General features: G+C 39.3%; 2 protein-coding genes across 5 annotated transcripts in view; one reads left to right on the forward strand and one right to left on the reverse strand.

The window, feature by feature from the left end:
- The window catches only part of LOC139749604 (uncharacterized), an 89,273-nt gene extending 88,067 nt beyond the window's left edge, over window positions 1-1,206 (reverse strand). The window contains exon 1 of the mRNA XM_071663717.1: window positions 1,090-1,206. Coding sequence (XP_071519818.1) covers window positions 1,090-1,191 — 102 coding nt within the window. The 5' untranslated portion in view covers window positions 1,192-1,206. The remainder of the gene's footprint in view (window positions 1-1,089) is intronic.
- Window positions 1,207-6,464: 5,258 nt separating this feature from the next.
- Dus3 (Dihydrouridine synthase 3) overlaps window positions 6,465-13,652 on the forward strand; it is a 62,911-nt gene continuing 55,723 nt past the window's right edge. For 2 of the 4 annotated variants that reach the window (XM_071663710.1, XM_071663711.1), the window contains exons 1-3: window positions 6,465-6,614; window positions 11,611-11,780; window positions 12,858-12,905. In XM_071663710.1, coding sequence (XP_071519811.1) covers window positions 6,568-6,614; window positions 11,611-11,780; window positions 12,858-12,905 — 265 coding nt within the window. In that variant the 5' untranslated portion in view covers window positions 6,465-6,567. The remainder of the gene's footprint in view (window positions 6,615-11,610; window positions 11,781-12,857; window positions 12,906-13,652) is intronic. The other 2 variants (XM_071663712.1, XM_071663713.1) reach the window with 1 other exon arrangement.

Below are 13,652 nucleotides of genomic sequence, written 5' to 3' on the forward strand. Positions count from 1 at the left end.
ATTTTCAGTGCATTTCCTTTACTGACACAGCGGACCTCAATATGAATAAGCAAGTATTGTGCTCAGCTGACGTCTGACAATAATTTCTGAAAAAGACGGTGCTACTGGCTACAAGTAAAGCGAATGAAGTGGATAATGGACATGAGATTCCATGATGTTCGTAAAATCACTACTGAGTTTAACACACAAAACTGATGAATAAGGTAGTGTAGTGATCTCGTCTGTGGTACAACAGCAGTCATACAAGTGGACAGGCCCTGTACCTTGTCTGCCATAGCAGGAGAGCCATCAGTTAATGTTGACTCGTCTAAGATACAAACCGTTGTCCTCAAACAATTATTTCACCTGTTATGTGTCCCTCCAACGGAATTAATCCAAGCAGATCTTTTCGAAAGCACTCGCCATCAAAGAACCGGACACAGTTGTGATACATCACTGTTATCGGTTGACTCAACAGCCATTAACATTAGCCAGCAGTTTTCACTGTCTGAAATTATCCTAGACATATGTTGCAAGGATTTCGATTCTTCTGATGGTTGATGGGTCAGAGACTGGAATCCTCTTGATGGATTCTGTCACACTGGTTCTGATTTTAATATCTACAACTATTTATTCAATGGCAGTTAGCATGCACTTTTTTTTTTCACAGCCTCTGCATCATTGAAGGGTGTCTTCTTCATCGATAATATCCGTGCAACCCGAAAAGATGTTAGCGTTGCTTTTTCCCGTTCAGTGCATAACCGGGACACACTGGCCTTACTTTGCTCGTAACATTAAAATTAGGTTATGAATTTGCTCACGGCGAGGATTGGAAGCACTTGGAAGTGTTTTCAGATGTTGAATGCGTTACCTTTAAGTACCTCAAGTTATACTACTTTGTCACAGAAATGCTCTCATTACACAATAAACACATTAGCTTTGCACCAAAGAGCACAAACGTGTACTTCTCTGTCCAATCCTAAATTGCTTGTTTTCGCTCAGGTTTTAGTCTTGAGTACACAGCGACATTATGGGGAAAAATAGTGCTATACATATACTATTTGTGAGGAAAATATAGAGTAAATTTATGAGAAAAATATGGTGACTAACCTTAGTGCGACCAACCAACAACATTGAGTAAGGCCAGCCCGGGTCTTGCGCGTGGTAAGCAGTGAACGTGTAATCTGGTACAAGTCGACGCGTACTTTTCATGTAGCTTATCAGTCCATGTCATTCAAGTACTTATTACAATTGATCACATGTTTCATTCAGCTAATCAATGCAGTTGGTCAAGATAAGAATCTATGTAACATTTATTTCGTTAATTTAATTCCGAGTCTGTTAAAGGGCCAATGAAAATCCACACAATGACCGGATTTGGTCCGCGGGCCGCCAGTTGAATAACACCTCCGTAAAACGACAGGTTATACTGGTTCTGATGCGAGAATAGAGGGATGGTAGATCGCAGATGTTAGAGTGGCGCTTCTGTAAAAAAGGAAATGGCATTGCCGAGATCCCGTGCAACTGCTGCAAGGAGGAAGCAAGCCGAGGTCCCACGGTGGGAATGTTGAGTGCTGACGCTATAGCAAGGCAAGATGTATCCCGCCCATATGTCCCATAACAGTGGATATGAGAGATTTGGGTAGTTTCCGCGGTTGTATCTCCTCTCTATTACCTAGTTCACCTTCGCTCTTTTTATTTCCTCTTTACCTCATATTCAAAATTGAACATAACATTATCGTTTGTTTCCATCTGATTTATTGCATATACTGTCTTCAGTATCCATACTTATGTAGATGAAGGTAAGGTCTAGTACCTCATATTCAAACTTGAGCATTGCATAATCGTTTTTCCAACAGATGTACTGCCTATACTGTCTTCAGTATCCATACTTATGTGGATGAAGGTAAGGCTTAGTACCTCATATTCAAACTTGAGCATTGCATGATCGTTTTTATAACAGATGTACTGCATATACTGTCTTCAGTATCCATACTTATGTGGATGAAGGTAAGGTCTAGTACCTCATATTCAAACTTGAGCATTGCATGATCGTCTTTATAACAGATGTACTGCATATACTGTCTTCAGTATCCATACTTATGTGGATGAAGGTAAGGTCTAGTACCTCATATTCAAACTTGAGCATTGCATGATCGTTTTTCCAACTAATGTACTGTATATACTGTCTTCAGTATCCATACATATGTGGATGAAGGTAAAGTCTAGTATCGATGGTGTGTCAGTCCCTCTCATCCTAGTTTTCTTGTGACACTGCTATGACAGGAAATTCCCCTGTGCCCTCTAAAAAAAACTTGTCCCCAAGACTTTCTATCGCAATGAGAATCCGTTTCCCCACTTATCTCTACAATTGCTTCATGTAACCATCCTGATTGTCAGTCTATGTTACATATCACTGTATGTTTGTTCTGTTTCGTGGCAATTCTTTGCAGAACTATAAACACCACAACGCTTTTCTTCTATAGTTATTGTTACCATTATGTATCGCCTGAATTGGCCATCTTTCACTATTTCTAATCCTCCTCTTTTACCTATCTTTCCTTTCCTACTATCATTTATCCCTCTGAGCAGAAGAGGGAGCACCAGGAAATAGACGAAGAAAGACACATCCACTCACTTACACGTCATATGTATAAATGATGCGAGAGGTCGTAGTGGTGCGCGTGATCTAGAATATGCATAAACCCTGCGGTTTTATGCGCATATATACATATACGTTCATAATGTACGTACATATACCCATATTCATTTATTTATTTATTATACTTTGTCGCTGTCTCCCGCGTTTGCGAGGTAGCGCAAGGAAACAGACGAAAGAATGGCCCAACCCACCCACATATACATGTGTATACATAAACGCCCACACACGCACATATACATACCTATACAACAGTCAGTTGATTTACAACGAAGAGACGTAGCTAGGACGCCATTTGGTAAACAAATGGCGTCATAGCCTTTCTTTGTTTCTGGTGCAACCTTGCTAATGCATACAACAGCGATAACATACAATTCATTTGTATACTAGATTTTTTTCTGTTTTCACTGAAACCATGAATTTCTCTTCTTCTAAGGCCTGTACACCATTTTACCCCTCATCCCTCTCTTGCAACCAAAGATCTTTGCTCGCAACCGATCACATTCCTATAGTCTAACCCAGTGGGGCAATGGTATGGCTAGGAATCACTCTACCTGGACCTTGTTCATTGTTTGCTTTTATCATGTATACTCCTCTCTGACTTCGTCCAACACCCACCACCTATTACTCCCTGACATTCTAGGCTGACCTTCCCCTGGCAGGATACCTCCTAGACCGGGGCTATTGAATTACTGTAGGAGTAGGGCCATACATTTATTGTACATCAATTGTTTCTTCTAAACACTTATACATTAAAAAGAAACGAAAACCATATATTTGCTTTAACACTTTCACTTAGCACATTAATAGAAAAAAATATATACATATATATACTTATAACTAATAAAATAAATCAACACAACACTACTCTCCCAGCACTATTCCACTAAAGGATGTGAAGTTAAATGGGAAAAGTAGTGCTGTACAAATACTAGATGTGAGGAAAAATAGTGACTAACCTTTAGGAGACCGATCAACCACACTGACTAAGCCCCGCCCGACCCTTGCGCAAATGATGAGCCATGAACGTGTGCTTTGGCAGAAGTTGACACGTAGTTCATCATGTATCATGTCACAGTGGTGAGGGGAACGGTATATTTCATTCAACTAATTATTATAATTGATCACATGTTTCATTCAGCTAATTAATGCGGTAGGTCACACAAAAATCTATATATGTAAAATTTTGTAAGTACTTAAACAAATGAATACGTATTAATTCTGAGTCTGCCAAAGGGCCATGAAAAACCATTCAAGGACCGGATTTGGCCTGCGGACCACCAATTGAATAACTCTGTCCTAGATACTAAATCCTCTCACTTCTACCGGTCTTTCTACCTGCTCATCTATAACATGGTTTCTTATCACTTTATAGGGCTTTGTAAAATCTTTACCTTCTGTTTCCTTGCAAACACCATTTCTGTTCTCTTCCCCACATATATCTTCAATCGCCTACATTTACATGCATTGTAAAACACTCTTAACCCTGTGTCTTCAAACAGCACAGTCTCATCCACATACATGCTTGTCACTAGCCACCATACTTCACCAGCACACTCCATCATTGCGCCCCCTTTTCACAGTTTATCTTTCATCTCATCACTCCATCCATATACAGTGCCCGCCATTGAAGTTGGTGCGAGCGGTCTCACGCCAATTAGATTGTCGCAAAACACTTTTCCCAACCTAAAATAGCGTTGGTATCCTCCAGTGAAGTTGGTGCTATTTAGCGAGTAGTGGCAACTGCATGGCGTGCTGGCGGCGTACCGCATGATGAGCGACATGAACCCCCTCAGTTGTAGATTATCTGATGTTGAAGGAAAATTCAATTGCCACGCACCCCACACATATGCTTTTGTTGTTATCATTGTTTTTCCCCCTTTCTTACCACTACCATCTACTGTGCTTTGAGGTACTCCACGTTACAAGTGACAGAATAACTTCTATAGTAGCACTTTACAAGGGAAATAAGCCACTTTCGGACATTTTTAATATTAGAGTTATGAGGCAGAGATCAGTATAACACAGGGTGAAGAAATTCAATGATAGTGACGTCATCGCTTCACCAACCCATGTGAAGCACTAGGGAAAGGCCAGAAAAACCTCTCCATATACTCTCAGTGTTCTTGAGTGTCATGTCGAGTGGATGCAGATTCACGCTTGAGTGCAACATGATTAAAAGAAAAAAACCCTAAACTGCTCGGTGATGTCGATGAGGTCAGTACAGCGCCGCTTACACGAGGCCATTAAATAACAGTGTTGTAGGCTGTCTTAAACTGCTCATAACTCATAAGAACTAGAAGAACGGGGTCAGTTTCTGCAATGAGTATGTAGTGTGGGACAAGCTCAGTTCAGAAGCGTCTTGTGAACTGATAAGTCCACTTTTCTGTGATATGTGGCTATGGAGGGCATGTGCAGAGGGTATTAAACTATGATCCTTTTAACTCTTCAGTACATTGCAGCACTGTAAAGTTCCATGCTCCACTTATAGTATGGGAGTTGTTTGTTCCAGTTATTATGATGTTAGGGGACCTTTTAGTGTTGTTAAATGATTATGAACAGACGTGGTTACCTCGATCTATTGTCACCATCTTTTAGTTGCATTCCAAAAATGCAAGACCGAAGTGTTCATGCAGGATGGGGCTCCCTGCTACACCGAGTGACTTAAGGGCTGTGCAGTGGGGGTTTTCAATAACTGGCCCAGATATTCACCAGAAATGAATCTGGTAGAAGACTTGTGGGCGCTTATGGAGGCAGAATTATGTAACGGGCAAAAGTTCGTCGATCCCCAAGCTGGAGGCGGCCATTCATAAATTTGGGCAAAGACGGATAGTGAATTGCTTCAAACCTTGTTGATTTAGTTCCTGGCCATTTCAGGGAACACAGTTTTCATGGTTTTATTTCATGTTTATCCTTGATGGTTGTGCGACTCCCCCCCCCCTTTCATGCCAACTTCATTGGCAGGGATTATATTCTTCCAAAATCTTCATCTACTCTATCTTTCCTTTCCTCTTTCAGGTTCTCAACATTCTGCTTACACATTGTATTATTCTTTCCTCCTCTTTTGCTAACATTCAGTGGTACATTCCTTTTCAGCAATCTACGATATGCCTTTTTACTCTCTTCCAAAGCATTCTAATCTCATTTGTTCACCTTGCATTTCCTCATTTATTCTTATGTCTTACGACCTTGTATCCAACTACTAACTCCACAACCTTTAACATTTTCTAAACCTTTTGAGCACCTGATTCACACATGACTGCATTCCTACATTTGCTGCGTCTTCATGTAAGGTTTTTGTCACCATTCATCTTGTTTGCCAGCACTTTTACCTCTCCATTCTTCCTTACAACATATCTCCATTCCTCCCTGATCCTCATCCCAACAAGAAGGGCGAAATGATCAGGCTCTCCAAAGAACCCTCCCACAACCTTAGCATCCAGCATGTCCTTTTTCATCATTTCATCCACTTCCACGCAGTCAATCAAACCTCTTTGTTTTTCTCTTCCATCACTTTTCATCTACGTACATGTCACGTTTTTCCTACTCTTCCATTAGCAGCTTGCCCCTGAATTACATTGTCATCCATATTTATTTACTGTTTTCAGTCTTCGCCATTACGAAAGTTAAAAACACCCCTGGAATTCTTTTTCAAAGCTATCCTTCATAGCATTCTTATATTCAAACTCTTGGTGGCTGTAGATAATCATTGGTCTCAGAACGTCATTCATAAGCTTTATTGTAATACATTTGCAGAGGGTCAACTTGTGCACGCCCGGGGAAGTGTTTGCCAGTAAATGATAGAGACATGGATGTTCCCTGGCTAAGTGTTCGCCAGTAGTTGGTACAACATGGAGTGTTCGCTATCCAAGTTTACTTTGAAGTAAGGCAAGCAAGAACGTATCGGCATTCAAGCGTGAGAAGGCGCTATGAACAAAAATAAGCAGAATGATGGTGTGGCACACTTGAAACATGAGTAAGCAATGCTTCTTTTGATTTCTGATGTGTCAAGATGAATGTGATCAGTTGAAATAATTGTGAAACGTTGTCAGTGGGAAAGCGGCATGAACGTTGATGTATTTCTAAGATGGCCGAGGCCAATGTCACGGCCGCCCAGACTCGAGCACCCGGTGAATGTTATCCTGGCAGCAGAGCAGAAGTTCAAGCGAGATGATAGATAACGAGGGTAAAGATCTAGCTCAGTAACACCACCCGCCTTGGGTATTGAATGATTCCATTATGCAGTGCTAGTGAAGGGCCTGGAGAATTTTAGTTGCGGTGCTTGTTATAAACCTTTGGTTTAGTAAATGTTATGTCAGATAAGGCGGTAGTTATGAGGATCTTCTTGCCAAGAAAGATATGGAGTCAAATGCCAAATTAGTTACTGGTAAAACACATGGGGAAGTATCAAAGTTGGAGGAAGCCTCACGTAGCCTCACCTGGTAGGCAAAATGGTATTAGGTATATACTTGCATCTAATTTGTCAGGTGTTAGGCCTCCAATGGCCACTTGCTCTTTCTAATTGTGGACGTGTATCGCCGCCTTTTGCGCTGCTCATTTGGGTGTGATTGGTATTTTTTCGAGAAGAATATTGAATATTTAAGATAAAATCATGGCTGATACGAATTTTGGTTGAGGTTTCCGTAGGTCCTCTTAATTTTTTAATAAGTAACTCGCCTCTGCATTAATTTACTGAGGGAATATCTCTGTTTACAGTTGCATTTTTTCTTGTGGTTTTTATCTGCAGTTCATATGTCTCCCCAAATGTTAAGTCTTCATGAAATGGACAGAACTTTGAAATTGAGGGAAATTGTAAGGTGAAAATTAACATATATCAAGGGTGTAATATATCTATTGCTAATTCTATCTTGACAATCCATCATCAACAATTACAGGATTGCCTAACAGCATATCGAAAAGTATTTATTTGCTCAGGATACCTTTCTCAAATTCTGAGTCCTGTGTATGTCCAACAACACATTGCACAAGAGGCTTTGTTCAGATTCAGTATAGTTTTAATTGATTTGCTAACCAGACAAAGCTTAAAAGACTCGACAAAGTGCTAGGTAAGTATTTGTTGTCGCCTGCATGCAGGACTTGTGATTTTTGAAAGGCATTACCCTTAAGCATGGTGCTAGAGCAAATTGCATTTGTGATTCCATTTAGTGTCCATTTTGAGGCTAGCATGCTATATCGTAAAGAAGGAAGGAAATTAGTCATGGACCTTACATAAATGCTACATGAAAGACTAGTGTCATTTTAACCTTAACACCCTTGTTTTGTGGTGAAATGCCACAAATCAAGGACATTTTGTAAGTTATTGTGCAAGCCAAAAAAGGAATCGTTAATAGCAAGTAATTATCTTTTGTTATTGCTTCCTCCGAAAGAGACTAAATCTGTTACCTTTTCATTCCTCTAACCCTCTGAAAATTATGGCTTGTTTACCCAAAACCTGCAAATGAAAAGCATCTCAACATTATTATAAAAACTGGACTCCAAACCTACTAATTCTTGCTGAATGCTGCTGACATGCCAGTATGCTGAAATAACGAATAGAAGTAATGTTGTAAAGAAGATAGTATAAGGTTAGTGAACTTCCTGAATTGTATTCTAAACCTTATAAAAAGATGGTGATCACCGTACAGAGAAGTGCTCATCATGTTCCATAAGCTCCAAGCAGGATACATTTCCTCACTCTGTGCTGTGCACCTTTAGTTCATGCAAACCAAAGGGATATTTTTCTGTTCTTTTTGTATCCATAGCATTTTTCTTCACTACAGTATGGAATGCCATTAATGAAACACTCAGTAATGAAAGAGGTTCTGTTTAAGAATATACATATATTGTTATAGCTTTGAAAGACAGAATACAAAGGGTATTAAATCCAGTCTAAACTCTCTTACACTAAACTCTCAATGTGTAAGAGCACACTTAGACATGTCTGACCACAAGAAATATTGCCAGGTGACATGGCTGTGATGTTAGACTTTATTGAGAAACTGCAGAAGCTTGAGTCACAGATGGGAGAGTCCATGAAAGGAGGGAGTTGAGGGTTCATGTGAATGATGGTAAGGTTATCAGGTATAGCAGAGGCACTATAAGTTGGTTTGAATGGAAAGACCTGTTGGATTTAGACTTTTTCCATATTTGAGAGTAAAAATTGCAATAGATGGAACCATAGGAGCTTAAGTGAACCATAGTATGGGTAAGGAGGAAAAGGTCTTGGGTACATTGAGGCTTATGTGGAGAGAGAAGTCACTGTTGGTAAGGGCAAAGGTGATATAAGGTCCAACAGTGCTCTTTGGGTGCAGATCTTGAGACTAGAGTTTTCATATGAAAGGGTGGAAGAATGACAGTATGTTGGAAATTTAGACTTGAGTATGAAAGGGTGGAAGAATGACAGTATGTTGGAAATTTAGTGCCAAAGGGAATATATCATGTAATTGCCTATTTGAAATTACATAACTTTTTTTTTCTCTGCACAAGAAGGAAGTGTTACATATAATTATGAGGCCCCATCTCTCAGACATTCCCCATCATCATTCATCTCTTGTGTTTTTTCTCTTTTGTTTGACATGTCTTCGTTCATTATCTTTCTTCCATCCACAACTTTTACTGTAAAAGTACTTTTTTATATACTTTTTAAATTTTTTTTGAAGAACTGTTCATTGTTGGTGTCATCAATCTTTTATGAACATTTAAAGGTTGTGATCATGCCACCCCACACTTCCCTCCTCCAAGGTGGACAAATTAAAGACCCTTAACTCAGCTTTCTTAGTTTTGTTGCCTTTCTTTAGACATGCACTGTTAGCTCTTTGTGTCTATGTGCAGTGACCAAGCTTGAGAAGCAAATTCTAGTTTAACCCATGTGTAGGATATGAACAGCTTGCTGAATATTTCCTTAACCAGGGACTTGAGTACAAGGCTAATATTTTATAGCATACAGTTAGTCTACTTAACTTTCTCCCAAGGTGAACCTTTAGCAACAGGTTAGGGATGATGTTTACTCCTAAACTTTTAGCTAGATGATAATCCTGTTAAGGCCTTCATTCACTGTGACTTTTTCTCAGTACCTTACGTTTCCTTGGGTTGAACTTCTTCAACCATGGAGTTTGTCAAGTTCCTCTTGTAGGTCGATGCAGTTTTTCTCACTTTTCACCTCCCCCATGACCTTTGCTTCATTTGGAAACAGATAGTTTAAGAAACCATACTTTTGGAAAGTCATTCTTTATAATCAAGAAGAGTAATGGTCCCAGAACAGAAGTATCCATACAGCACCACTGGTGAGCACTCATTTTGAGAAGGCATGTCTGACATGTATTCTTTTTTCCCTTTCACTAAGATGATGATCTGTCCATCAAAGGAGCTAGTGATCCAGGCATCCTGTGTGGGACAATGTTGAATGCTTTCTTGCAGTCGAGATACAGATAGTCCATCCACCCTTCCCTATTGTATAAGACAGAGCTGTACCCGAGTTGCCCTCTGCCAGTGGCCTGTCAAGGTTGAGGCACAAAAGGGTAAGAAGTGGCACCGGAGTCAACCAGTTATACTGGGGAGCAAGAGGGACAGGCGATTGAGGATGATGGCTTTGAATGCAAGTGGGATGACAGGTGAGAGTAAAAGGAGGGAGTTTGTGGAAGAACTTAAAAGTTATTATTTGGATGTGCTTGGGATTGGAGAAGCTGATACCTTTGGGCAGGGTGTGTGGAGGGAAAATGGAAATGATGAATGCAAATTATTGGAGGGCATGGAAGGAAAGGTTAGGACAGGAATGAATGAAATTTATCCGGGAAGAGGGAGAGGAGGATGTGCAATTGTGCTATTGCCGAGAGTATAGGAGGATGTTATATAGCATGGATGGAATGGATCGAGAATAGTTTGGGTGAAAGGAAATATTGGAATTGTGAAGTATGCATAGGTATCTGTTTTATATACCAGTGAATCAGAAGACTTTGAGGTAATGATGAAATGAAGCATTTCCAGAGAAATTTGAATCCAACTATATTTCTATATCTCTGATGCTTGTTCCATTCTGGAACTCCCTCAAGGGAGTGGCCACGGCAATAATCTCTCACTGACTAGTGAACTCCTGTGGTGCCTCATAGCCTTTAGTGCCTCACCCATAATGGGCCACTGGCAGAGGGCGAGTCTAGCACAATGTTTGCAGAGTTCCTGCTAAATGTTCCTACCTATTACTTTTACCTAATGTTTCTACATAATGCTCCACAAGATTAGAATACTGTATATTTTCACAGACTAAAGATTTCTGGGGGAAATAATAGCAATTTAGGTTAATTCCCCCCAGATTTTTTTATTCCAGAGGAAGGTTTTGATTAGCATTCAGTGAGTAATTTTTTCAGTACCCTAAGTTTAGGGTAGAAAATGCTTTTATGCAAATGGAGCATAGAACTCAAAGAGCTTTTGATGCTAGCAAAATTGATTATTGATTATGCTCATCAACATAAATTGGTAAAATGCAAAATTTTTTTGTAATACAACACATTTATGATTTAATCTTTATCATTATATCACTTGTAACTGTTTGTAATTGTATTATGTGAGTACAGTAGTGGCTGAGACTTGACATTTGTGTAAAATTCATCCTTCGTTGGGAATGGCCCGGATGAAGAGTATCTTGAATCATAAATCTCTATATAAACATTTTGTGGTACTTTCAGTGTCATAAGCTAGATACACACCTATCTTACCAGATTATTGTGTCAGAATAATAAGAGAAAAAGAAGATTAAAGGACTGAAAATGAAAGTAGGAACCATTATGGATTATGAAATGATGCCCATAGCTTTTTTCTTAAAAAAAAGGGAATACCTTATTTCAATGATACATGCATGCATATTTAAGTGAAAAAAATTTACTAGGATATTATGTTTGCAGGTTTGATGGAAAGTACAGTTCATTATTTTGATGATACATATTCAGTTCAGCAAATTCACAGGAATATTTTGTTTACAGATTTATCATTCCTGTGGAGACTAACCATGAGAAACAAGCCCCTGTTGAGACTAACCATGAGAAACAAACTCCTGTTGAGACTAACCATGAGAAACAAGCTCCTGTCCCCACCTCAGTTGAGGGAGACAGTTCCACAGTTGAACCCCCTACCAAGAAACAGAAGCTTGAAGGTGAGTCAGTTGAGTGTACAATGTTATGAGAAAGCAATGCATCTACAAATTTGGGATGTGGTTTATTTCGCAATGGAAGAATTGATTACTGGGTTAGTTCAAGTATTTTAGTGTACAAGTTGCATCTTTTGAGTGATGGTCTTTTAATATGTTGAATTGATGTTTATGATTAAGGAGAGATGGGTGTGGTTCAGATTGCTTTTGAGGTGGTGTAAATATGAGTCTGGGGAATTTGTCAGATTTGTGTATGGTTTGGTGGATTGGAGTTTAACATTGGGTTGAGGGGTAGTTGTTTAGTGCTTTTTAGGCATTACGGTGTGAATATGTTTTGTCACTTTATTTGCAGGAGATGGAGGGAATCAATGGATGTAGGTTGTTGAAGTTTTAGGCAGAGGTTAGTTTTTATTTCTACATGGGAATTGGTGATAGGTTATTTAGTGGTTTGGATGGGAGGAGTAAGAGGTATTGCAGAAAGATTGGGTGCCAAGCATGTTGAGATGGAATGGTGTTACAAGTATTTCTTCCTCCCTTTGTGTTCTGTTTCACAGGCATTGAGAGACTCATTTTGGTAATATGGTGTCTGTGGTTTGTTCAACCTCATTGTGTGAAGGGGAAGTATCCTGCACTTACCCTTCACAAAAACTCACTTATGGCTACAGCAAACTGATTGTCTCCTCTGTAGAATGATAGATCAGAATTTAGAACTAACAGAAAACATGTAGAAAGTTATAGTATTACCTCTTTGTTCTAGCTTTGTGCTAAATGAGCATCTGAAGGGAGTTTGAATTATGCGATTGACACCTGATGAGATAGGACAATGTGGAAATATGTCCATCTCTTTGTTAAGCTGGTTTTCTTTCTGTACTCTTATTTGATATACAGGCTCAGCATTAGTGGTAGATAGCATGAATATTGTGTAGTTAGAAATATTTCACCTTTAGCATAGAATTTGATGTGAGGGAAATGTGCTGGCAAGTGTGGGAAGGATATTGAAGAATTAGTTTCCTTCTTTGTACTGAAAATTCTACTTACTAAATATACACTCTTATTTCATAGATATTCTTATTTCTCACACAGACTCTGTGACTGTAGTGAGCAGGCTTGGAGCCAAATATTCTGTTTCAAGTAAGTAGCAGTACGTTCAGAACTTGTAAAATTAAGTATCAAATACAAGTACTTGATGTCGAAGGTTTGGTCAAGTGATTCCAAGTACATAATAATCAGTTACAGGTACATGTCAAGAACTTATGTTGAAGATTTTTTTTCTCAGGATACAGAATCACTAGAGCACATCTCAAGGACCGTGTATACATTATATGGCTTAAGTTACACTGGTAATAAAAACTTTTTTCTTATCAGTAAAAAGTGCATAGAATGTATCAACAAAAAATTTACTGAAGACTTTCCATCACAGCCATTATCGTCATTGCTATCTTTTTAACAGTGATTTTCTCTACTTATGTGGGTTACCTGTAGTCATCTAGTGGCATTTTTGTAGGTTGCTGTGGTCTCTTGCAACCTCTCTGGTGGTTCTCTTAGCCCTCGTATCATCTCCATCTCCCATAGTCTCTTCCCATCTCTTTCTTGGCCTGTCTAGCTCTCCTTCCTTCCACACTTATGCTTAGGCATCTCTTTCCCCAGTTGTTTTGCACTTTTCTCTCCATCGACTCAAGCCATCTCAGCCTACTTTTGTACATGACCTCTTTGACACTCTTGATGCCTAACTACCCTCTTAACTATGCACAGGATTTCTCATCCATCTCATCATACTCATTTCACAATTGTTCACTTAAGATTATTTGAATGTGATAATCTAAACAAATATCACTACCAAAGTTCTCATCCACCTTATGGGAGTGATCTGGGTGAATG

Source organism: Panulirus ornatus, chromosome 7 (assembly GCF_036320965.1).
Source record: "Panulirus ornatus isolate Po-2019 chromosome 7, ASM3632096v1, whole genome shotgun sequence".
NCBI classification, from domain to species: Eukaryota; Metazoa; Arthropoda; class Malacostraca; order Decapoda; family Palinuridae; genus Panulirus; species Panulirus ornatus.